The sequence below is a fragment of the Neofelis nebulosa genome, chromosome 11 (assembly GCF_028018385.1).
Source record: "Neofelis nebulosa isolate mNeoNeb1 chromosome 11, mNeoNeb1.pri, whole genome shotgun sequence".
NCBI lineage: Eukaryota > Metazoa > Chordata > Mammalia > Carnivora > Felidae > Neofelis > Neofelis nebulosa.
The window spans coordinates 13,439,148-13,465,405 of NC_080792.1; the positions used below are offsets into that span (position 1 = coordinate 13,439,148).

At 45.2% G+C, this 26,258-nt stretch overlaps 1 protein-coding gene across 1 annotated transcript; it reads right to left on the bottom strand.

The window, feature by feature from the left end:
* Window positions 1–653: 653 nt before the first annotated feature.
* SERPINB5 (serpin family B member 5) lies at window positions 654–24,893 on the bottom strand. Its single transcript, XM_058691874.1, has 7 exons — window positions 24,752–24,893; window positions 16,895–17,069; window positions 12,893–13,030; window positions 9,755–9,872; window positions 7,076–7,218; window positions 4,010–4,177; window positions 654–1,143 (listed from the first exon to the last, which is right to left on the bottom strand). The coding sequence occupies exons 2-7, from the start codon at window positions 17,060–17,062 to the stop codon at window positions 751–753; spliced, it is 1,128 nt and encodes a 375-aa protein (XP_058547857.1). The 5' UTR covers window positions 17,063–17,069; window positions 24,752–24,893; the 3' UTR covers window positions 654–750.
* Window positions 24,894–26,258: the final 1,365 nt, after the last annotated feature.

A 26,258-nucleotide genomic window follows, 5' to 3' on the forward strand; every position in this document is an offset into this window, starting at 1 on the left:
TCTTCATAAGCTGCTGGCACACTCATTTGGTGGCAAAACCTGGTACTTACGGGCTGCTCAGAGTCTGTCTATCCAGCTTGTGTGAATATGTATGGGTTGTGGCAAAGATATTAAGGTGTTGATTTATAGGGTGCTGTCCCAGACTCTATCAGTGGAGTTCCGAAACACATAGTATGTGCAACAGGTTAGCTTTCTAAAATCCCAAAAGGTCAGAGTTTGAGGAAAACACCGGTACCACCGTTTAGCATAAGGAGCTGTGGACCGACAGTAGCCTGAACGTGTGCCCAAGTTCCAGCAGGGCTAGGAAAGTTTTGTGGATCCCGTGTACCAGTTTCTTTAGTCTTTCGGGGAAGTAAGAATGTCTGGAATATTCTGGTGTTCCCAGAATTCTGATCCCAGTGAAGGAAGGAAAAGCTCTAAAATCCTCCAGATCCCCCTTCCGGGGATTTTCTTTGTGAAAGACTGTATTCCTGCCAACAACCTGAGATAATTTGACAAATAATGAATACATATATTTCCTCCAGAGTAACTCCTTTTCATTAAAAGCATTGCGTCTTACGGGGAGGAGGTGAAGGGAGAACCAAACAAAGAATTGGAAAAGAAGGGTCTGTTGGTATGAGGGCTACGCAGGTCAAGTACCAGCAGCTTCCAGATCCAGCAATACTAACAATTTATTGTATTTAGAAAGTGTTTCTTTGGATGCAGAGTTTACAGAAAAGTCAGGTGGGACTTAACCTGGGCTTTTGCCACTTACGGGGAACAGAACTTGCCAAAGAAAATGATGTTTCGCGTTTTGTTGTGCCTGACAATGTAAATAAATGGGTGGTCGGCATTGAATTCATCCTTGTGTTGCAGGATCCGTGACCCTGGCGCCTCCATGGAATCCCCACCATCTTCAGTTATTTCTAAGCACACTCTGTGAACAACACTCGACAGGGCCACTCCCTTGGCCTCTGACATTCCAGAGAAATCAGATGTATTCTCATCAAAGATATTTTTCAGCCCTAGATTTTCCAGACTAGCTTTGGGATCAACAATCTTCTCCACCTTAAATTTTGGAATGGAGAGTTTGACTTTGGCATTGGCCATGGTGCTGGGATTAGTCCACTGCAAGAGCGTCTCTGGGTTGAGTTGTTGTTCAACCTGAAGGACCAAAGGGAGAGGAAATTATTTTTTTATTCCCAGATGTGAAAGATCCAGCTTGATTGGCAACAGAAAGTGCCATCGTGAGCCCAGTGCTGAAGCAGTGCCCTCGGACCACCGAAAATGGAATCAACCCTGCGGTCTGGATGTGGGACTGGTTTCTCGTATCAAAGATGCACCCAGCCACCCAGCACTGCTCTCCTCCCCGGCATGCTCCGACCACAGTCCCCTTGCCCTGAAATGTCTCAGGCTGTTTCTTTCAAGTCATAGAGTAGAAATGGCTGTGTGGCCGATGATGTTGCATAAATAAGAGTAAAATAAACACAAAACTAGGAGGGCTTTTATACATACTATTGCTTGACTGCTTGTTTTAATTTCTCCTCTAGGAAATCCAGAATATTCGGGTACTTGGCCTGGCATCAAAAGTAACTCAAATCAAATCTAAAGTTACTCTTTGTAAAATGAGTTACTCTTTGTTAAGCTGTCTATGGTCATTCTCTAAGACCGGGGGTGGTGAACGCATCCCTTTCAGTTGGTTATTTTAAAAATGAGAGCTATGCCATGACACGTGAAATGGTTGAGTCACAAAATTCTTCACTGAGCAAATCGGAAATTGCTCCTTGCCCTCCCAACCCCTCACTGGCTGGAGAAGAAACAAGAATACAACTGACAATGGTAGTACCTTGACCGTATTATCATGGGACAATCCTGCACTGAAGTTATTCACATGAAACTCATAAAAATCAGCAACATGGCAAGGTCACAGACTGGTCACAAGTCTGTTTGTTTTGTGTTTAGTGGGGGAAGGTACCGTTGGATTCTCTTGTTCATCTATGATAATCTGGTTTTCAATGACTACTGTTTTTATTTATGGCACATTATTAGAACCGAAAGATTGCCGTAAGTAACTAGAGTTTTTCAGCCAAAAGGTATATTCTCTTGCCCATTTATTATCTGAGAACGAAGAGCGGGAAGAATAGTCATTCATAATTCAAAAAGACTAGTCAGAAGGGGGGAAAAAAGTTTTTTCCCCTCCTCCATTATATATGTGTTATGGGTCAAATTGTGCCCCCTCCCCGCAAAAAATTAAATTTTTATATTGAAGTCTTAACCCACGGTGCCTTAGAATGTGACCTTACGGGGAAACAGAATCCTTGTAGGTGTCATTACTTAAGACAAAGTCATTAGGATGGGCCCTGACTTAATATGACCAGTGTCCTTATAAAAAAGAAAATTTTGGACACAGATACACACGCATACAGGGAGGAAGCCACGTGAAGACAGAGGCAGAGATTGAAGTGACACATGTATAAGCCAAGGGACATCAAAGATTGGCGGCCAATCTCCAGAAGCTAAGGGGGGAGGCATAGAACAGAGTCTCCTTCACAACCCTCAGCAGGAACCAACACCTGAGCTCAGATTTCTAGCCTCTGGAACTGTGAGAGAATAGATTCTTGTTTAAGCTACTCAGTTTGTGGTACTTATTACGGTGGCCCCTGGAGAAGAACACAAAGCGTGTTCTTGAATTTCTCTGAGGCTCAAAAGTTCGGTTTCTCCCATTCTGTACTTTAATCAGAAAAAAAAAAAAAAATGGTATGAGGGTCTTTCACGTAAGTAAGGTAAAGTGTAAAACAGCTGAATAACCACAGCGAGAGAAGAGGAGATAGGACATGGAGTGGAGTGAAAAAGAAAATGCGCAGTGAATGTGAATAAAAGAATAATGAAGGCCAGGGACGCCTGGGTGGCTCAGTCCATTAAGCGTCCAACTCTTGGTTTTGGCTCAGGTCACGATCTCACGGTTTGATCATGGGTTTCAGCCCCACATCAGGGCTTGGGATTCTCTGTCTCCCTCTCTCTCTGCCCCTCCCCTGCTCGAGCTCTAAATAAATAAATAAATAAACAAACAAACATTAAGGAAAAAGAGTAACGAAGGCCAGTGATGGATAAAGCGTAATGACCATTAAAGCAGCAGGTAGGACGGACATGGACTGAGACCACTCCCTGGAAAGCCAGGGCGTAACCGAGGCATGACTGGAAATGAAGCAGGTGACCTCTGGGGTCCTCAACGAGCCTGTCCTTCTCCCTGGCCAAGGGCCGAGGCCCCGGTGGAGGGGAGCTAGGGAGCTGGGAAAACGGGGCTGAGAGGGGAGCAGGTGGCCCTGGGTGGCTGGATGGGGCTGCCAGAGCAGAGGGGGAGCACAAGCATCCTTCACAAGGAGATGAACCTCTACTGTTATCTACACCTCGTGCCTCTAATAACCTCCATAAAGGATGAAGCATAATAAAATCTCCTCTGGGTGTACGCATTAAAAGAGCTTTTCCGGACCCATAGAAGGTACAACACAAAGTGAACCCTAAAGCAAGCTGCAGACTTTATGAATAATGTGTGGACAACTGGTTCATCGGTTGTAACAGATGTACCACACTAACGCAAGATGCTAATAATAGGCACTCGGGGCTAGATTAAGAACACAGATTCCAACTTCCTGGGCTCCAATTCTGATTCTACGTGCCACCGATGAGTTAGGTGACCACAGACTTGTCACCTCCCCTGCTGTGCCTCAGGTCCCTCAGTCAACAAGAGCACCGTGACAGCTTCTAATAAACAGATAGGCCTGTCCCAAGAAGTCGAGGAGAAGGCGTACGTGGGGACCTCACAGCTCCTGGCTCGTCACGAGTGCCAAATACATGCTGGCCGTTTTCGTATTAAAGACAAAGGCCCATAAAGGACCACGAAACCCTTGGAGACGACCGAGCAAGTGATGTGTAAGGCAGGGCAGCGTCACAGCCACACGCAGTGCCCTCCACACGGCTCCTTGTCACAGCGGGTGGCACCTTTGTGTTGAACACCCCCCTCCCTCCTCACCTTCTCCAGGCCCGTGGACTCATCCTCCACATCCTTGGGGAGCAGAATAAGCAGGCTGAGGTGTTTGTTTTGAAAGGGAAGCTCTATGACCTTACAATTAATACCGTCAATGTTGCCCATACAGAACGTGGCGTCCATATTCATCATCTGCACCGGTTTGGTCTCTGTCTGTAAGAGGAGAAGAAATTCGGACCACTTGCTTTTCGATTCACACAAGCATAAATACACACACCCGCACGCACACGCACACACGCACGTTTGTTCTTGTTATAGTTTCAGACCGTTGTGGTGTAATCATCCATCCGCTGGGATCCCAACTGTACTGGACCCAGACCATCACCGACTGTCCCCGGACGAGCAATGACTTCCTCTGAAAAGCCATTCACATGCCTTATCATTCCAATATATTTCGGGAACTATACGTAATACGGCACTTACACAAAACATTGAAAATAAGACAGTAAGACTGAAAACAGAGGCAGACTTTGACTTAGTCTTTATAGATGCTCATAATTGCCAGCTCTTTATTCCTGGTGGAGTGGACTTGAAAATAAATTCGAGGGCAAACCACATAGCTACTTAGGCAGCGTTTGCTGATCGAATACATATGAGGGAACACTCAGCACACAGCAAGACACAAATCACATTTGTTTGGTCCTCTGTTCTCCTTTGTTTCTAATCCCCCTCTCCCTGTACGGCTGCCTACTCTGATCTGAGCTGTGAAGAAGTCTGGATTTAAGATAAGAACCTGGGGTTTCAGTCTCAAATGTGACATAAACAGATGGTGTGATCTTAAGGGAATCACTTCACTTCTTGGACCTCAGTTTCCTTGTCAGTAGCAGGAGGGAATTGGACATTTCAGAATGGTCGTTACCTCTGGGGAGGAACCTTGAGACAGGGAAGGAGGGGCTACCCAGGGGAAGTGCTATTGTTGCTGTAATTTTTTTTTTCTTTAAAAGATCTGAAATAGAGGCGCCTGGGTGGCTCAGTCGGTTAAGCGTCTGACTTTGACTTCAGCTCAGGTCACGATCTCGAGGTTTGTGAGTTCGAGCCCCGCATGGGGCTCTGTGCTGACAGCTCGGAGCCTGGAGCCTGCTTTGGATTCTGTGCCTCCCTCTTTCTCTGTCCCACCCCTGCTCACGCTCTGGGTCTCCGTGTCTCTCAATAATAAATAAACGTTAAAAAAAAATTTAAAGATCTAAAATAAATACAGCAAAATATAAAGATTGGCAAAGCTGACTGTTGAGTACATTGGAGTTTGTTTTATTATTTTCTAGAATACTCTACATGTTTAAAATATTTCATAATTTCTTAAATGAGACTATTAAGTAACCAAATTATCTCTTAAGTCGCTTCTAGTTCCAATGCATTCCACACTCCTCCAAAAGGGTCTTGGTGCCCAGGTTTTTCTCTCTGGGCAGCATCCCAGGCCCTTCCTTCTCTCTGTCCCCACTGATATCTGACTGTGTCTCTGCTACTGACATGACTGATTCTCTGAAGGAAAATTAGTTCATACTAAAGAGTAAGAGACTGACACTAAATTACTGTAGCCTATTATTCCGATCTATACCTCCCTCAGGATATTTGCCTGTTAACTGGATCTCTTTTAGGGGAGATTTTAAACTTCATATCAGGCCTGGGAGATAATATTTCAGTAAAACTTATATCTGGGATCTTCAAACAGTAAACTGAATTTCCCCCAACACCTCTCAGCAGAGCTAGACTGTACTAATTTTAGTTTTTGTAATACCTCTATTTCAATACTTGTCACATGGTTAGAAATGTTTGTTTATGTGACTGTTTCCCACACACACACACCCCTCACCCTAACTAGACTACAGTCAAAGCAGAAACCGTGTCTTATGATCTTGGTATATCCCATCACGTAGTAGCTGCTCACTAAATATCTGGTCAATAAATAATTAAAGACTTCCATTCTAGGTACAACCAGAAATCGAATTAGGATAGAAAAGCACACTACTTTTGAAATTTACTGCTAATGCTTCCATTTATTTCTCTTAAAATTTTTTTTTTTTTTCCCAACGGTTTTTATTTATTTTTTTTGGGACAGAGAGAGACAGACAGAACATGAACGGGGGAGGGGCAGAGAGAGGGAGACACAGAATCAGAAACAGGCTCCAGGCTCCGAGCCATCAGCCCAAAGCCTGACGCGGGGCTCAAACTCACGGACCGCGAGATCGTGACCTGGCTGAAGTCGGACGCTTAACCGACTGCGCCACCCAGGCGCCCCCATTTATTTCTCTTAAAGATGCTCTAGATTTGTCTAAAACTCTCCATCACGTTAGACGGCTAGTCATCTGAATTTGCATATAGTCGTGGCCACCAAATACAGTCATCTATTTCATTCATCAGCACCGAAGATGGATATAATAATTCCGTTTTCTAGAATATAAATCGAGAGACGTATCTTCTGAACACATGACTAAATACAGACTCTTCCAAAAAACGTGTGTGTGTGTGTGTGTGTGTGTGTTCACCTTGTCCGAACAGGCACTATTTACACCTTTCATAATATAACTTCCTCAATTTAGTCTACCCTTAAAGACACCATGGGACAGGAGAAAAGGTTTATTTAGTAAAACCTGTGAAAAAGTTCAGAGGCGGACAAAAGTAATGCAACGGAAACAAAGGAAAAGTCCGCATTCAAAAGGAGGGCGTATCCCCACGTAGCCTGGAGCAGTGTTTTCCTGCTTGGTTAGAGGCCACGCTGAAAAATCAGTGACATTTCAAATCTTGGGTGAACTCTTCTAGAGTCTGAGTCTCCAGGATCTGACACCTCCCAGCTTTATGATTTAATGACAGTAAAGGAGTCCCCCGCACTCCCCCTCCCTTCAGCCCATGAACACTTTCTTAAATATAAAAACTACACCTCTGGGTGCAGTGGGGGCGTGCTCACTGACTATTACAAGAGGGGATTATGGTTCTTTGCCCACCCCTCCCCTCCCAACCATTGGTCTCAGGAAAGGCACACTACCTCCTACGCCTCAATTTTCCATAATTTTTCAGATCTGTACTTGGGAGCCTTTGACACGCGGCCTTACGTACCTTGTTGATTCTGAAAGGGCATTCTCTGGTTTCGGATTCAGGAAATTTCTTCATCCACTTTCCAATGAAGTAGGCAGCATTAACCACAAGGATTTGGGTCTGGTCACTGACACTGCTGTCAGACAAAATGTTCTCAAAGCGGCCTGCAAACAATTGTAGGAAACCACAGATTGCACAGGGTTATTCTTCAACACCACATCTGGGATCCACACCGCATCCGCTCCCTGGGTATTTGTCACGGCTGGAGCCACCCATGCAAGGTTCGATCGATGGCCCGGAATGCTTCACAAGGGTTCCTTCCTCTCCTTTCATCCTGTTTCGAGAAGACTTACCGAAGAGATCTGGCGACAGGGGTGGGGCGGGCAGAAAGCAGAGGGGAAGGGAGGGAGAAGAACAGGAAGAACAGGAAGAAGAAAAACACGAGCTACCCCTTTTGAATGCCTTGTGTGGGGCAGTGTGCTAGAGATTTCCTATCCACGATATCGTGTATTTCTCCCCATTTTACAGATGAGGACGCTGAGACTTGCTGTTAAGTCGCTTGCCCAAGATGACACATGAGCAAGGAGGGATTCGGGATTCAAATGAGTCTTTTGGACTGCGAAGCCTGTGCTCTGGGATGAAAATGCACGAGTGTAATTTTAGCCTTTTCACGCGTATTCCCTCACAATGATCCTGTAAGGCCAGGATCTTCCGCCGCATTTTATACTTGAGGAACCTGGGACTCGGAAAGGCCAAGCAGCCTTCCTCGTGCCCGCAGCTGGAAAGCAGATCGGCACAGAACCAAGCTGCACTCTTGGCCAAACAACTCGGCACCCTCCCCTCCCCCACCCAAAGATTACATTGCTGCAGACACCTGTTTGTGTCAAGGTCGGCACTGTAATTACCGCAGAGATCAAGCTCCCAACAGCCACAACAGTTCAGTGGTGATAATGCCTTGATAGAGCAAAGTCCTCACATTTGAATAGTACTGACCTGTTTTGCAAGGGATTCTCACTGACCTAATCCCTCGGATTGTCACCTCTCCGCTCAGGACCCGCTTCGTGGACCTGTGGCGGTGTGTGTGCAGGGCCCTGTACTGGCTTCATGCTCCCCTGTCACCACCTTAAAATGCGTAATACCTTTTTTAATAAGGAGCCCCGCATTTTCAGTCCCACCAACATCACATGATGTGCTGAATCTGTAATCATGTCAAGGAAGGAACTTAAAGACCAGAGAAGAAGGGGAGCCAGCAGGTGGTCATTTCAACCGAAACCTCGAATTTCTGATTCTAAACTCAGAGGACTTTTCACTAAGCTACCTTCTCTCATAAAAACCTTAAATTTGTGAAGGTCTTTTAAAGGCCCTTGGGGAGCAAAATACAATTATATGGTAATTCTAGAAGCAAAACAATTACACAGCGATTTAAACAGAGCTGTTTTGCTTATAAATTTTTAAATTGTGCGCAGCCTGGTGTTAGTTATACCTTTTTTTTCTTTACATATGAAGGCAATGAAAAGGTCATTTCAAGGACATATATATATGTATGAATATGCATGTGTGTCCACACATAGCTATGGCTACCATATATTACCTTCGCTATCTTGTATTATTCGTTAACCTATATTATCTAACCTGATTCTCACAACAACCGTGTAAAAATTAACCAAGTAACATATGCCCCATTTTACAGTTCAGTAAACTGAGGTTTTCTAGCCAAGTAACTCAGTGCAAAGTGGCAGTGTCTGGATTTGAACCTGGGTCTTACATGACTCTGAGACCACGTTCTCTCCATGGCCTCACTCTCCAGTTACAGCGTGGAACCTGTCATTCCTGAGTCAGCGGCACGACAGGACCCCTCTGGCCATTCCTACAGGAAGCGTGTCTCCCTTGCCGAGAAGCGTGACCTTCCCGGGACTGCAGGTGGGACCTGAAAGGTTCATCTGCACAGTCAGTCCTTCACATTTAAGTGCTGTGTCCCAACAAGTCCACTCTGTACAACACAAACATGTCCCCGGGAAGGGACACATGGACACTGACTGGCACTCAGACTCATCCCAGCTCCAATTCCTATCCGGGGAGGACGACTCACCATGGAGGTGGGGTGGGGCAGGGAGGGTGGGTGCAGGAGGAGAGCACTGAGCCAGGGGCAGGACCAGGCAGATACTGCGGAAGAGACCTTGAGGCTAGCAGAGGGCAGACCAGCACTGGGAGTGGTGGGTCTGAGGACAAGTTTCCTCCTCAGTTCGCTTTGTTTTGTTTTTTCTGGACGTGTGTTTGATTGCCTAGGAGCTTTTGTCCTTTTTTCCTTCAAAAAATTTGCAGAATTTTGAGCCGAAGTTGGCCGCAGGGATTAAGTTAAAGCCCAAGCCCTTCGTCTCCGCATCGAGAAACTGGCCAGTGAGTGGCCCAAAGCCACGCTCTGTTGGAGGCAGTGCTGGGGCTCCAGGAGGACCAGCCAGCAGCTCCCTGGGGAGCACAGCAAAGTGGACCAGAACTGAAGCACCAGGAATTCCTGCCAAGCTTTAGATGACGAGGGTGTCGACACGCCCAGGAGTCACGTGGTTGACATGTCTGGCATTTCAAGGGCAAGAATTTAGCCTGTCTACCGAAAGCATCCAAGGAAGCCTCCAGATGTTCAGTCCTCTGCTTAGCAGAAAGAGTCAAGAGAAGGCAGTGTCCAAGTAAGTAAAAGATACTTGCCGTCGGTGAGGTCCTTGATGGACTGGTTGATCTGACTTTTCGTCTCTTCCAATTTATCTTTGAAGTCAACGGTTTCCATTTCCTTCGCGTAGGGTCTCTTTGTAGAGCTGATGAACTCCTGAAAAACGTCCAGCTCATAAAGTCACAAAATACCTGAACTCTGCAGTCAAACCATCGTGCCCTTCCACGATTCCAACTAAATTGGGGTTTGTAAAATGTCCAGGTGGGTGGATACCCTTTCAGCATCTGTAAATACTATAAATGGAGGCTTCGTGTGGAAATCAATGAAATGCCCTTCGTATAAAGTGTTTCATTTCTTCAATTCTAAGACAATAGCTATTATTAAATGCCTCTCTCAGTGTAGTAGCAGCTTTGGAGGAAAGAAAGAAACATTACGCTACACGAGAGTTACAATATGAATTCCAACTTAGAAACATTAAAGGGCATATTATATAGATATAGATATAGATATAGATAGATATCTTAGAACAGAAGAAATGTACAGAAAAGAGAACTCTGTGAGCAGAAAACTCTTACTCACTGAAATTCATACCAACTCTAGAGATTTCTTGCTACTGAAAGTGGAGCTCAAGGACCAAGAGCCACAGCATCACCTGGGATCTTAATAGAAATGCAAATTCTTGGGGCGCCTGGGTGGCTCGGTTGATTAAACATCTGACTTTGGTTCAGGTCATGATCTCAAGGTTCCAGGGTTTGAACCCCGCATGGGACTCTCTGCTGACAGACCAGAGCCTGGAGGCTGCTTCAGATTCTGTGTCTCCCTCTCTCTCTGCCCCTCCCCCCCCCCACTCTGTCTCTCTCTCAAAAATAAATAAATGGTGGGGCGCCTGGGTGGCGCAGTCGGTTAAGCGTCCGACTTCAGCCAGGTCACGATCTTGCGGTCTGTGAGTTCGAGCCCCGCGTCGGGCTCTGGGCTGATGGCTCGGAGCCTGTTTCTGATTCTGTGTCTCCCTCTCTCTGACCCTCCCCCGCTCATGCTCTGTCTCTCTCTGTCCCAAAAATAAATAAAAAACGTTCAAAAAAATTTAAAAAAATAAATAAATAAATAAATAAATAAATAAATGGTAAAAAAAATTAAAAAAAAAAAAAAAAGAAATGCAGGCTCTCAGGCCCCACCCCAGACCTACTGAACCAGAATGTGCATTTTAACAAGATTCCCGGGGGACTCTTCTCACATTTAAGTTTGAAACACGGCTCCGTAGTGAACGCGGCAGGGGTTCTATTGTTAAAAATGCCAAACCCCAAGACCCATCCCTGTTGAGTGATCTGAGGCCAGGAATTAGCACTTTTCACAAACATCCAGGTAGTTCTGAGGCAGGCAGCCCCCCTCAGGCCACGCGTTCCTTTGTTCTATTATTGGTGCATTTGCAAGTGATGTACACCCAACAGAAGGATGGAAAAAATTTCTTTAAACTTCAAAAATTTCTTTAAACCGTCTTTGAAAAAATCTCTTTCAACTCCAAACTCAAGTTTGGTTGAAATAATTCAAAATGTTGAACGGAAGTTCAACCAAATGAAACATATCTGATTAAACGTCCTAAGCACAGGGGGCCCCTTGAATTTCTTCACAGCAGCGACAGCCTCAGCCACTCTGCATCTGTGAACTACAACCCAACCTTGGGACTGCATGTTGCCGTTGACTGAGAGAACTGGGGCCACCCCAAAACATCAGAGCCTCACCAAGATAAAGACACCTCCACTGTCCTCACTGCTGGCACAAAATGTATCCAGCATCTCCCTAAGGACCACCTGGGGAGCTTTCAAAAAACTTTCCATGCTCGGACCCCAGCTCACATCTCAGTATTTTTTTTTTTTTTTAATTCTCTGGGTGATTGTTAGCAGAAAAGAAGGCTGTGTATATATGTCTTCAAGCAATAAGAATAAAGTTACAACATGGGGCGCCTGGGTGGCTCAGTGGGTCAAGCATTGACTTCGGCTCAGCTCGTGATCTCATGGTTCACGAGTTTGAGCCCCGAGTCAGGCTCTGGGCTGACAGCTCAGCTCAGAGCCTGGAGCCTGCTTCAGATTCTGTGTCTCCCTCTCTCTCTGCCCCTCCCCGACTCGTGCTCTGTCTCTCTCTCTCCCTCTCAAAAAAATGAATAAACATTAAAAAAAATTTTTTTAAGAATAAAGTCACAACAATATCTAGTGACGGATGTCCTCAAAAGATCTCAACCAGAAAGACAGCTACAGTAGCAATTAGTAAAACTATGGTAAGCTATTTAACTGGCAGTCTACCTTTTAGATTTGGAGAGCTTGCAGTTTTGACCAGGCAACCACAAGCTGAATCAATTCTTTATTGTTAGAGAAAGAACGTCTATGTGTCTAGAATGCTGGCTATGTGTTTCAAATACAGACTTGAAAAATATTGTGATATACTCTGGGATCAAATTTAAGGATACTACAGTATACTTTATATGATTCCTTCAAGAAACAGCTAAAAGTAAATACCTAGAGCTACCTTGTACAGATACCCACGCGACCAGCCGAGTAAAACAAACAAAACCAATTTGTGACGGATGAAAACTATTAATTCATACAGTTGTTATTTTTCTCATTGATTTGGGAAACATCAAGAGAATATTGTATGCAGAAACAGATGAGGCGGAGAACTTTAGAGAACTCAAAATGTTCATCCAGGTCATTTGCCCTGCTGTTTAAGGAGAACCTTAGCTGACCCAATGGTCACAGATATTAAAAAAAGGAGAATTCCATACATTCCCTTACCCCCTCACCTCCCCCCTTAACTAAGCCCCCCACTACTTTCTCAGGGCAGACAGTCTCTCCCTGGCTGTCCTGTCTGCCCCTCCTGGCGGTGTATCAATAAACTTCTATCTCCTTTGTTCTGTCTCAGGGCCCTCCCCACCCCCCACCCCCACCCCCACCCCCACCCCCCCCACCCTCTATCCGATTGGGCCACACCACATTTGGCGCCCCCCCATCTGATCAAGAGACCCCCACACTCCCCACCAGGACTGATTTATTTTAATAAGCTTCAAATCATCAATGAGCATCTTAGAAGTGGATTTCGCTGAAAACAAAGTGGTGGGTGTAACCGCGTGAAAATGCCACCCCTGGTAAAGAGTCGAATGGTGCGAATTGCTTTAACCCACTTACTGTAGAAGGATTCAGAGATTTGTCTACGTAGAGTCGTTTGATCAGTTTCAGGGAGTAAAAGGAACTAAGTTTGTTCACATCCGATGTCACTGTTTGAAATCCAAAGGGTACATCTTTGATGTTTCCAAAATGAAGGACCTGTGAAGAGAAAACAATCCATCATCCACGAAGCTTTGTCTCTTCCCGCTGCAATGGATACAGGACCATGGTCAGCCGCCTCGGGGGAGCAGTATCTTCCTGCTCAACTGTCCTCATAAAAGCAAGGCTTCTCAACCTGAGTGTCATTGACATCTGGGGCGGGATAATTCTTGGGGGTGTGTGGGGGTGCAGTCCTGGGTACTGTAGGATGCTTAGCGGCAGACTAACGGCCAGTAGCACTCCTTCCTCCATTTGTGACACCAAAAATGTCTGCGGGCCTTGCCAGATGTCCCTGGGATGAGAGGGAGAGGAACCGTCCCCAGGTGAGAAATACTGCCATAATGATGCTCTTCTCTTTACTCAACTATTGGGGGGATTTTGCCCTTTGCTCAAAATGATGCCTCTGAGGCTCAGACCAAGGCCTTTCTAAACATGGGAAAGAGTGAAGCTGGGGTATAATTTCTATCCAATTTATTTATTACTTTTTTGATATTTACGTATTTATGTATTTATTTATTTTTGAAAGAGAGAGAGAGAGAGAGTGCACGCGCATGTACGCACAAGTTGGGGAGGGGCAGAGAGAGAGGGGGAGAGAGGATCCCAAGCAGGGATTCAGCGCTGTCAGTGCAGAGTCCTACATGGGGTTCGAACCCGCAAACGGCAAGATCGTGACCTGAGCCGAAATCAAGAGTCAGGCACTCAAGCAACCGAGCCACCCACGCGCCCCCCCCCCCCTTCTATCTAGTTTAGACGCAAGCAAAAGGAGATTAACACCAAGAGAGACCATCACTAGGCAGATATCAGATTCGGGGATAGAGGGTCTCTAGCAAGGTCTATGTGACCCCATCAGTTGCTCCAACAAGTCGCTCTAACCGTGAGCTGCTGCATCAGTGGGGGTAGGGTCAGCACAAGCGATGGCTGCCCTGGGTGGGCTACAGTCAGACACCCTTGCCTTGGAATCCCAGCCTGTACCCGCCAGAAACGTAATCTTGCCCAGCCCTTCAGAGCTTCCCTTTCCCCTCTGTAAAATGGACTGAGAATACCTACTTTTTGGCGTTGCTATGATCATTGCAGACATTATATGGAAACCATCTAAAACATCATATCGAAACCTTAACGATGAGGGGCGCCTGGGTGGCTCAGTCGGTTAACCTTCTGACTTCGGCTCAGGTCACGATCCATGGTTCATGAGTTCGAGCCCCACGTCCAGCTCTGTGGTGACAGCTCGGAACCTGGAGCCTGCTGTGGATTCACTGTCTCCCTGTCTCTCTGTCCCTCCCCGCTTATACTCTGCCTCTCAAAATAAATAAACATTTAAAAATAATTTAAAAGGGGCGCCTGGGTGGCTCAGTCGGTTGAGCGCCCGACTTCGGCTCAGGTCATGATCTCACAGTTTGTGAATTCGAGCCCCGCATCAGTCTCTGTGCTGGCAGCTCAGAGCCTGGAGCCTGCTTGGGATTCTATGTCTTCCTCTCTCTCTGCCCCTTCCCCACTCATGCTCTGTCTCTCTCTGTCTCTCAAAAATGAATAAACATTAAAAAAAAATTTTAATAAATAAATAAAAATAATTTTAAAAGAAAAGAAAAGAAACCTTAATGATGAAATTAGGAAGTGGGGTTCATGAGCAAACGGCTAAGAATTCTTGAGACATTTTTGGTGCAAAAAGGTAATTTTAATATAGCACAGGGACAGGACTTGTGGGGAGAAAGAGCTGCACTGGGGTTGTGAAGGACTGATTGTATACTTTTAAGTTCGTGGTGGGAAGGAGAATAGAGATAAAGTAAGTTTCTAAGGATTTTGAAGCAAGGCTTTCAGGACCTTGTGGGGCTTAGGTGCCATTAAGATAAAGTTACTTTTAGTTTTTAATGACATATAAACATTGAGGCAGCCATGAGTCCCTGAGGAAGGTCACACTCTGGAGGTTTCAGGTGTCAGTGGGCTGCAAGCTGTAAGGAAATTTAATTTAAGCTACGTGTCTCTTGCCTTTGTTTCCCTAGTCAGTTAGTAGTTATTCTTACAGTTATATTCTAAGCTACTTAAAACCACGATGCTACCTTCTGGAAGAAGTCCCCTTCTATTTTGTTCCTAACTTTTCTTTCATTTCAACTGATAGCCCAGCAGCTCTTGTGTTTCATGGTGCCCCAAAACGATGTCTGCATAAGGTGATTCTCTCCTGACTCTTAAGTCATAATAACTGCCCTGACACCACACCCTAGGTAATGTCATTAAATGGGCACATTGTGCCTGTGACTCACAAACCCTCAGTACTGCAGGGTTAGATGTCTGATCCAAGGCAGTACATAGCTCTCCTGCCTAATGACAGGTAAAAAGACCAAAAAATTAAAGAACCCAGGTCACCATTACTGAGGGAACCATTGTAGGTACTGAAAAGAGCTTTATTATTATTACTAAGAGCAGACCCACCACCAGGAAGGTCTCTTTACCATCCCTTCTCTAGTGGGAGACAAGGAAGGTAAAAGGGGGTAGGAATGGAGGGATGGGGGGTGAGGAACCAAGGACGGAGAAGAGAGAGACAGCTTTTCTCCACAACTGAAGTTTCTTTTCCAAGCCTCACTCAATTTCAAGTGTAAATTGTTCATCCTGACCAAAATAATACTTTGTGGGTCTTACTTTGTAGGGATTTATGGATATAAGAAGAGGTCCCTAGTTTTGAAATGCTTGTGAGTTGATGGAAGAGAAGATTCTACTGAACATAAAACCAAGATAACGGATAAAAACTAAGAAGATAACGGAATGGAATTAGGAGCACATCCACCTACGATCCAAAAGGGAACAAAACTTCCAGGCATAAAATAAATAATTCATGGGAATGTAATGTACAGCATGAGGACTGTAGTTAATAACACTGTATTATATACTTGAAAGTTGCTGAGGGAGTAGATCTCAAAAGTTCTCCTACAAGAAAAAAAAAAGAATTTGTAACAATGTAGAGTGAGAGATGTCAACTAGACTTATCGTGGCGATCATTTCCAATATATGCAGATATCAAGTCATTATATGATACATCTAGAACGAATATGTTGTATGTCAATTATATAACAATTGAAAAGAATGATAACCTAAAATAAAGGTAAGTGAGCAAATATGAAACGTAGCAAGATAGAGAAGATCACTCCATTTGGAGGTCTAAGAATTTTACAAAGCTAGATGGTCAGCCACAGCCAAAAAGGAACTCAAACAACAACAAAAAAAGTAAAATACATGCACATATACATATAACTATATGCATATGTGGGGGAGGGTCGACATCAGTTCATTGCATTCTTCTTAAATAGGATACTCAAGCCCCAGGGAGTATTCTGGAACGTAAGTAAGCACAACGCATCTGCTTCTTTATCCCTGTTACTTGAAGGCAGAAAAAATTTTAAGTTATTTCTATACCAACATAAGCACAGATCGATTTATCTGATATGGACATATTATAGGGTAGAATATATCACAGAGTAGAATGAAGTTGAGCCTGCATCTTAAAATAAAGCATGATGCCATAAATAAACACGCACTGGACGAGGTATCTGCAGTGTCACATTTAACAAACACCATCTTGAATGATTTTCACAAAGTATCAGATAGACTCGCCAAAGGCTACTCGTTAGTGTAAATATTGTGATTGCCTAGCAAGCAGGTCCCCAGGTTGTCCATCACAACATGGTACTTGTAAATGTGGGTTGCAGGACAGATTAACGACACACTTAAAGATAGATTAAGACGATGCGAGAAATGGCATATCTCTCAATCCTGAGGAATTTTCTCCAAGAGCCCCCATTCATTTTCCCGAGGCACCACCTCTGTGTTCTGGTAAGTCTGTTCCCACCGAAAGCAGAAACAAGGTATGGAGCTTACCTGTCCAATTTCATTTGCTGTGTCACCTTTGGTGCCTACTTGAGCAAGTGACAGAGAGGTGGAGAGACAGATCGGAGAGAAGAGGACATTGCCCACTGGCTCCTTTTCACACAGTTGTTTGAACAGGTCAACTGCAAAAGCCGAATTTGCCAGTTGTAGAGCGTCCATTGTGGGCCTGCAGCAAAGGACAAGGATGAGGTTATTTCTAAAGCATCTTTGAGGTGTTCTCAACGGCAGTCTGCCAATGCAACGGGATTCTATTCAAACAAAGTAACAGTCTTGGGTAGAAGAGAGGAAGGAACTTTCAGTAAATGCAATCTGAAAAGCCAATGGTGAAGAAACTTCTGGGAAAATGTCCTAAGGTCTGAACAGTCCAGCATATGGGATCCTCTGTGTGTCCAGCTCTGCCCAGAATCTCCAGATTCAGGCCTACTCGGCCACAAAGGCCATCCTCAGGAGCCTGCACACCTCTTCCTCAGCAGGTGGACGGAACAGTTGACGGCACTGATCAAAATCAGTCGGTCTTAAGGGCACCCGTGTGGTTCAGTCGGTTGAGCCTCCCACTTTGGCTCAGGTCACGATCTCACAGTTTGTGAGTTCGAGCCCCGCATTGGGATCTCTGCGGCCAGCACAGAGCCTACTTTAGATCCTCTGTCCCCCTCTCTCTCCTCCCCTCATCCACTGGCTCTCTCTCTCCCTCTCTCAAAAATAAATCAAAAAATCAGAGCAGTTTGGTATGGTTCAATTTAATATTTAGTAAGTGTTACAGGTTGAATAGTCTCTCCCTAAAGGATATGTTGAGGTTGTGAGGGTGGCCCTAATCCAATATGACCAAGGTCCTTGTAAAAACAGGAGAAAAGACACTGAGACAGACGTGCACAAAGGGAAGATGGTGTGAACGCACCCATGGGGAAGGCCGCATGACAACAGAGGTAGAGAGTGAACTGGCGTGTCTACAAGCCAAGGAACACCAAAGATCACTGGCAACACCAGAGCCTAAGAGAAAAATGTGGAACAGACTCTCTCCTACGGCTTACAGAGAGAGCAGGGCCCTGCAGGTACCTTGATTTCAGGCCCCTCCAGACGGTGGGAGAATAAATTTCTTGGTTTAAGCCACGCAATTGGTGGTACTTTGTCATAACAGCTCTAGGAGACTCATACAGTCAGTCATGCCTTAGTAGGCCACCTAGAACACAGCAATAGTTAATAAATACAGCTGTTAATGTTTTTGTTGTTCGTACACACCTACAGTGTGGAAGACACTACACAAAGTATTAGAAGGATCAACTGAGTCCCTCCTCTTCTGAGCCTGCCATCTCTGGGGGCAGATACGTAGGCAAGTAAGGGGAATGTGCGGCTGCCCGTGCCGTGCGAGCGGTGTGACAAATCATATAGGAGTTAACGAAAAGAGAGAGAAGGTGGGTTCAGCTAAAAATACGGGGCCCGGGGAATTGGAGACAACAGCAAGCGGGCACCTAGTCCTGTCTGAGGACTCTTATTCTCATGTAGGTTCTCTAAGTCCCTGAGACCCTTTTGGTGGGTCCGTGAGGTCAAAACCACTTTCAGGGGCACCTGGCTGGCTCCGTTGGTGGGGAATGCAACTCTTGATCTCGGAGTCGAGGTCGAGCCCCTCGAGGGGCACAGAGATTTTCTTAACGTCAAAAAGTTTTTAGACATTGTTTGTCTTTCCATTGTCAATCTGTCACAAATATGCAGCAGAGTTTCCAGAGTCTGCGTGATGCGTCTTCTATTAAACCAAATATTAAAGAGATTTGAGGAAATGAAGAGACAGTGTTACTTTTCTTTCTGCACCTCTTTTCCTTTATTTTTTTATTTTATTTATTTATTTATTTATTTATTTATTTATTTTTTAATATATGAAATTTACTGTCAAATTGGTTTCCATACAACACCCAGTGCTCATCCCAAATTTTTTTTTTTTTTTTTAATATATGAAATTTACTGTCAAATTGGTTTACCTCTTTTCCTTTAGAAAACAGTGGTTTTTCATAGAAATAGGTTATTCGTGTTAATATGTAAGGGTCACGTGATTGGTATCTTCAATAAATGAGTAACTATTTTAAAATTTCTCCAGTCTTAATTTCTGATTTGGTCAATACCAATAGATATAATTGACATCAAAAAAAAAAAAAAAAGAAAGGAAAAGAAAAGAAAAACAACTCTTTGGATCCTTGGTAATTTTTAAGAGGTCAAAGGCATCTTGGAATTGAAAAGTTTGAGAACTGTTATTCTAAGAAAAGGTCGACCTTTCTGTTCAATCCAGTCATTACTGACCAAGCCTGAAGGCACCTAACCGAAGGAGTCAGGGCATAACACTTTCTTGAACAGAACTGGGCTACATAGACTCTTCAGCCCCTGCCTGAGCCCAGGATAGGAATCCGCCTTTTATGGGACATGTGGCTTGTGTGCAAGATGGATTCGAGAAGGTTATAATGTATCTCAGAGTCTATAAAAGCAAATCCATTACCAAAAAGAATGTTTTGTTGACCCATTCATGCTTGCTGGTCATCTCCAATGACTTCTTCCTCCTTTGTTTTATGTTCCCAATAAGAACAGCTAAGTGAACTTCGGTCATTGTTCTGAAAACCTACCACAAGGTAACCTTAAATCTTACATTTCTTTGGGGCCCGAGACCTTCTCCTCTCTCTGGGGCGGGATCTGCTCGGGATGACTGTGCGCTCCCAGGCAAAGCCACCCAACATCAAGGGTACGGAGGGCAATGAGACAGAAATGGAAGCACACAGGGTGTTTTGACCAGTACATCCACCACGAAGAAATTAAAAGAAACTTCACAAAAGGTTTGGGGGATCTCTGTAACAGACTTTCAGGGCTTGAAGTCTGGCTTTCTCCAACAGCAAATTTAACACGGATGGGGCTGAGTTCATCAACGACTAAAATTCAACATGAGTCATTTCTCCATCAAATAAAGATGCCTACATGAGCTATTTCTTCACCAAAGAGAGAGGCCTAAAACCCAAGCCACTGCAAACTTCTCGAAGCTTTTACAACTTGAGGCCTGATCACATCAATAATAAGATGAAAACATACCAACTCTGCTTGAACAAACATCAGTAGTCCTTCCCAGCATGTACTTCCTACCCTTCAAGAAGAGAAATTAGAATAATTTTGCATAATCAATACAAACTTTACTTTTAAAGTTTGATTTCCTCTGTGTATTCAAGGCCTTGGAGTAATCCGCTCAGGGAATTCTGACTGCAAACACCTAGAAGCGGATCAAAGGGTAAGGAAATGTTCATTTTACCACATTGTTCAAGTGAAGCACTCTTCATTCATCCTTTAAAGCATCTGAAGGTAAATTTAGTGTAAATGGTTCCATGCGATACAAGATAATGGTGGTTTTTAGGACAGTGGATTACACAATCCAGTTAACACTGTGTTGCAATTCAAGGCTTGGATTTCCAGTCCCTGATGGAAAATGTAAATCAGTACACGTCTATCAGCTGATGCTTTCCCGACAGGGGCAGACCCTCCCTTTCAAGAGTCTGTTCCTTTGCATGAAAGTCCTCAGTGTAGGCGTCCAAACAGGTGTGCCTTCTTATCTGTATGCTGACTGACTCCTTTCTCAGAAAATTCTCCCTCGAGTCAGGGAAGGTCCTAGGGCCTTAATATCTGAGGTCCTAGAGATAACAATATTGTTGGATGCCTGACGAAGGAAGCAGAAAATGGGTGCACACGGAAATCTGTGTAGAGGCAAGCAATCACCAAGCAAGTAATCCACCAGATATCGCATGGCAGACCTCATCACCTGCTTGGTGATTAATACCAGCAGATCTAAAAACACTTAAGGCCGATCTGGTCTGAGGTGGTTCCAAGGGATGACTTTGGCCACAGCCCATCGCCACCTCAAGGTGCTGCAAGGCAAAGCATGCAAAAAAAATCCCAGCAACGTAGCAATACAAGCCCAGGAAAATGCATCCGGTCTTACACGGGCCATTTTGTGCAGCTAATGCTATACAAATTATGGGTCCAAGAGTAGAGGTTAGCAAGTCCTCCATCATAATTGTACATGCCTAATGACCTGTGTTCAGAGTGCGAAAAATCACTGCAGGGTTTTTTTTATTTGTTTTACTCTTCACTTGGTCACAGAGAGAACTTCTGTCCTTTTCATGAAAACCCTCTGACAATTATAACAAAAAAGAGAATTTCCATTACAGCTCCAACGTAGGAAACACTACGTGTTTTAGTCACTTAAATGTTTCAAAGGCACTTTTATTTCAACCAGAGAAAAGCGAGATGGAAACGTAAGGCACAAGTACAGACGCAACAAACAAAAACTTGTAAGAACGCATTGCAAAGTCGCCCGCCGTTTGTGTTACGTCCTAAAATCGTAAACCTTGAAAGTGGAGCCAGATCTTGGAATGGATCTAGTCTGGCTCCTCCTGTTCATGTCTCAGTGAGGAAAGTGAAGTGGGCAGAGATGAAGTGATTGTCCCAGGCCACCCACACAGGGAGGTGAAAGTGGCAAAACCAGACTTTCATTTCCACCAGCTGCCAGCCGGGTCCTCCCGACCACACCTCATCATAACCGTGTCTTGGCTGGTATGTGTTCTCTCGCGTGTCTTCGGAGCTCCAAAAATTCTACACGTCCTGAATTACCCCTTTAGAGATACCGAGAGACTTTGCGTATTTTGTTAAATCAACACAAAACTTTGTTTCCCGTTTTTGAAGAAGTTCTTGTTCTCGCTCTGCTATTTACATCGCAAGCTATTAATTTGATATTGCTCTCATCTGATAAGTATGGCCTGAGCACCTAATTTGTGTCAGGCACTGAGCTAGACATTAAGGAACCACAGGGGAATACACACTTGGTTCCTGCCTCTGAGGAGCTGTCGTGTGGCCTCACACGTGTGATAGTGCGATTAGTGTTTGGACGGGGGCACAAGTTACTTGTGGGGGGCACAAGTACTTCGGGAGAGGCAGTTCACCCATAGAGAAATCTCAGTGAGGGGCGCCTGGGTGGCTCCGTCGGTTGAGCGGCCGACTTCGGCTCAGGTCACGATCTCGCGGTCCGTGAGTTCGAGCCCCGCGTCGGGCTCTGGGCTGACGGCTCGGGGCCTGGAGCCTGCTTCCGATTCTGTGTCTCCCTCTCTCTGACCCTCCCTTGTTCATGCTCTGTCTCCCTCTGTCTCAAAAATAAATAAACGTTAAAAAAAAATTTTTTTTTAAAAAGAAACATCTCAGTGAGGTCTCCTCGGAATCAGTTCCATCCAAGTAAGTCCCACCAAAGACGGGTCCTAAAGGATAAGTAGGAGATAGTCACACAAAAGTGTGTGCCGGAGAGAACAGACCCAATTCAGAGAGTGCAGGTGACTCCCAAATGAGAGCAGGCACATGTACTAGGATGTAAGCTGGGTCACTGAGCTCAGGTCTCTAGACCTAGAGCTGGTCACTGGCCCCTGCATAAAGATTCCTAAAGGTTCTTTTTTTTAATTTTTGTTAATGTTTATTCATTTTTGAGAGAGACAGGGAGACAGAGAGACAGAACATGAGCGGGGGAGGAGCAAAGACAATGGAGACAGAATCTGAAGCACGGCTCCCACAACCCGTGAGATCACAACCTGAGCCCAAGTCAGACACTTAATAGCCGACTGAGCCACCCAGGCACCCCAAGATTCCTAAAGTTTTTAATGCATCTAAGCCAATGGTCCTCAAACTTTTCATCTGTAGACCATCTGGCTGAGATAAAGACCTTATGGGCAGGTCGACCATATGTCCCGTTTTGCCTGGGACAGTCCTGGTTTATCTGTGTTGTCCTAACATTGGCAAGAGTGCCCCTTTCCCTCTTAAACATGCTGTATTTGAACCAGATAAGTTCACTCTACCAACAGACCCATTCTTCTATGCACAAATGCATGTGCACACACATACACGCGCGCACACACACACACACACACAGCTATGTACATAAGCTTTTTCATTCCTTACCAACTAACTTTTCACTGTGTCAGGTTATTGTGGAAATCATTTAGACTAGCCTGCCTCAGTTTACAGATGAAGAAAAATGTGGTGAATAAAAAACCTCTAAGTATTCAGTATAGCCAGTCCCTAGGCAATGTGTTGAGAAACCTTGCCTCTAATAATAATAACTACAGTGGAGAATGCCTAAAACCCCAGTCTCTGCTGTCTGCACTCCCGAGAAGAAAAAGTCAGAGCCGGATTAAGAAAATAGGAGTTCTTGCAGTTTCTGCAGGGTGAAAGAGTTATCATGAGGATTAACAAAGTCATGAAATGAGTAGATGCATGTGAAAAGTGCTTCGTTAGCAGGAAAGGAGAACGCAGCTATTAGTAATAAGGCCAATGGCTTGATTGCCGGTGGCAGGGGTGCTGCTGTGCTCAGATACTCTGTTTGGAAGCCTGATCTTGACCCCTGAGCCTTCCCACTGCTGCTTAACACTAGAGTCAGGCTTGCCACACCAGAATGACCAAAATTGCTCTGACTGCATACTTTCAAAGTCAAGCAGAGGGATCGAAGGGACAGAATTGAAAGCATTAGGAAGCGAAGAAATAAACCGGCTGAGTCATCTGGAGAATGCCTTTCTTCAGGCCGGCTGCCATCTCTCCACCCGTCAAAGAACCCATCCAACTTGCACAGACTGGTGAGGACTGAGATTTGGGACACACCTGATTCTATTCGAAACCTCTTTGGTGACGTTGGGGTGAAAAAGTTAAGGGTACCTGTGGAGTCATGGAAAAGTCTACAAGCTATGAGTTTGAAGGCCTGCAATCTACTTCATCTCCCCACTTAGAAGTCGTGTGACTGCGGACACTGCTTCGCCTCTGTGAACCTCCACTCCTCATCCACAAGCAAAGGGCCGAGCTGTGATCTGGCTAAACCCCTCAGCTCCGCAAAATCGTGTGTAATCTGATTACGAGCCAACTGAACAGCCTGGCTTGTTAAATTGATCTTTAGTATGATACACTTAAATAAACCACAAAAACCATAGTGTCTATCAGGAAGAAACCATGAACCAGCCCATTTGAAAGAACACACACTGGAGGGACGCCTGGGTGGCTCAGTCAGTGAAACGCCCGACTCTTGATTTCGGCTCAAATCATGATCTCATGGTCGTGGGTTTGAGCCCTGTGTCAGGCTCCATGGAGCCTACTTAGGATTCTCTCTGTCCCTCCCTCTCTCTGCCCCTCCCCTGCTCTCACACGCACATGCTCTCTCTCTCTCTCTCCCTCTCAAAAATAAAGAAACGTTAAAAAAAAAAAAAAAAGAACATATATTTGAAATATGTAAATTGTTTCAACTGTCCTGAAACCCATAAACAGGGAGGGAGAATAGTCTCCGCCCGGAAGAATGTGGTTGCTAGTAAAGTGAACAGTGACTGTTTGCATTAAATTGTCAAAAAGAAGAGTGGTTCCAAAACTGAACTCTCACCCAACCAGGAAGGTGGGCCAGACTCTCAAACGCCTTCGCAGTCTCTCCGGTTTTCAGCACCTGGCCCTTCCTGAAATTAGTGTCACAAAATCCATTCTGAATTCCCAGGCACGGCTGAAGATGTCCTCAGGAATACTTTCTCCTCCGGGAATCACTGTTGCACTGCCCGCCCCCCCCCCCCCCACCACCCGAACCCCCTAGCCAGGTTACATCTTCACAGTTGGATGTGATCTTGCTCCCTACCTGGCATTCCTGGTTCCCAAAGGTACCCAGAGCTCAAAGTGCCGCCCATGTGGCAACACTACAGCCCACAGCCTATCCTTGACAGTAACCATCATGGCGACCCACTCCACCATCTTGAAACAGCTCAAATAATTATCGTGTTTCAAGAATCTCCCTGAAAAATCGCCCTGCTCCCGCGCTTTGCTCACCTGGAGTCACAGTTATCCTGGAAAACGCACAGCAAGGGAAAAGGAACACGAGAGCCTCCCAAGGACCTTGATATAGGAGCAACCCTCTGTGGGGCAGAGGCAGGGCTGGCTCCCCTGAGCAGGCACCACTCCCTCTGTGACCACTCCCAGCCTGCGCTCCGGGCTCTTACTCATGCCTCTTGGCAGCAGGTCCATGACTGGAAAAAAAAATGATTCAGGTTGAAGTTGCTGTTGTCTGCACAGCCTCCAAAGGCCTCCAACATGCTCGGGCAGGAAGGGCTTCGGTGGATCCTGCCTTGGGCTAAATATGTGCATACATTCATCAGGGCAACCCTGATAGGCCACGTGGGACCAGAAGGTGAAATATGATATGAAATAGAAGGAATATGTGACTGTCGTAATGATTCAGACTTCTCAAATAGGGTGGTGCCCGAAAAGCTCCCTAACCCCCACCTTTCCACATAAACTGGGGCAGCTCTTTCTGCTAGGTGCGAAAGAGGTACTCCCTATCAAACAGGATGGCGATCACAAAGGAAGAGGGCCTAGAAATTAAATGAAGTATGCTTAGCAAAATACGTAATACCAAACTGATAGGAGAAAGTGCTTGATGAAGTTCCCAGTGATTAAGATACACAGCTTTGCTCTCTGTGGAGCCTGCTCTTTGCAGATTCCAGAGTTCCTGCCATCCTGTGGCTCCTTCATTCAGTGGGACCTACACGCTTCCTACCAAATCTGTTCTCAGGAAAGTACCTGAAACTAAGCCATTCATTTTTCTGCTCTGCTCCCATTACCATCTATATATTGTACAGTCTTTTCTATCTGACCACAAGACGGTAACGACAAAGACGGAGAATCCTACAGATGAAAGACCAAGCCCCATTCATTTTTGTAACACCAGCTTGGTATGGGCTTGAGAGACAGCATGCATGCAGTCGATAAATGCTGGTCTAAAGGAATGAGAGCGCCTCATTTTGCCAAACTAAGATTGACTGATCGCTTCCCTTCCCCCGATGCCTGGATATTATTAACCAGGATCAAAGTCATAAACCAAATGAGTTGAACTCTGAAAGGAGAATCTCAGGAGCAAGTGGAGGCAAGAAGGTCCTGAGAGGGTGACGTGGGCAGGCTGCCTCTCAACACTTACATCCCCAGCTGGAGTGGGGAGATGTGGGTTTAGGGGCAGAGTCATACGTTTAGAAACCTACTGTACCATTCGATGCTTGAGATATCCTAGTCCAAGCGCTTAACCGCTCTAGCCTCAGTGTCCTCATCTGTGAAATGAGACACACATATTCATGAAGACAGAAAACATATGAAGTGTCGGCATATGCGTGTGCCTCCTAACTACGGTGGATGTTATTTTACCACTTTGTCTATTCCTCAGGCAGGCACGGGCTCAGGGGATAATCATAATGGCCAAAGGCCTGGTGCAGAATATTCACACCCTAGTCTCTACAATAACTTATTGAACAGCTGCTGCCTGCTTGCCACTGTGACCCAAAGATTT

Coding starts and splice junctions, on each gene's coding strand:
- SERPINB5 (XM_058691874.1), bottom strand. CDS start 17,062: ATGGACGCTCTACAACTGGCAAATTCGGCTTTTGCAGTTGACCTGTTC. Junction 13,031..16,894: donor CAGCAAATGAAATTGGACAG/GTAAGCTCCATA, acceptor TTCTCTTCACAG/GTCCTTCATTTTGGAAACAT. Junction 1,144..4,009: donor AGTCCACGGGCCTGGAGAAG/GTGAGGAGGGAG, acceptor TTGGTCCTTCAG/GTTGAACAACAACTCAACCC.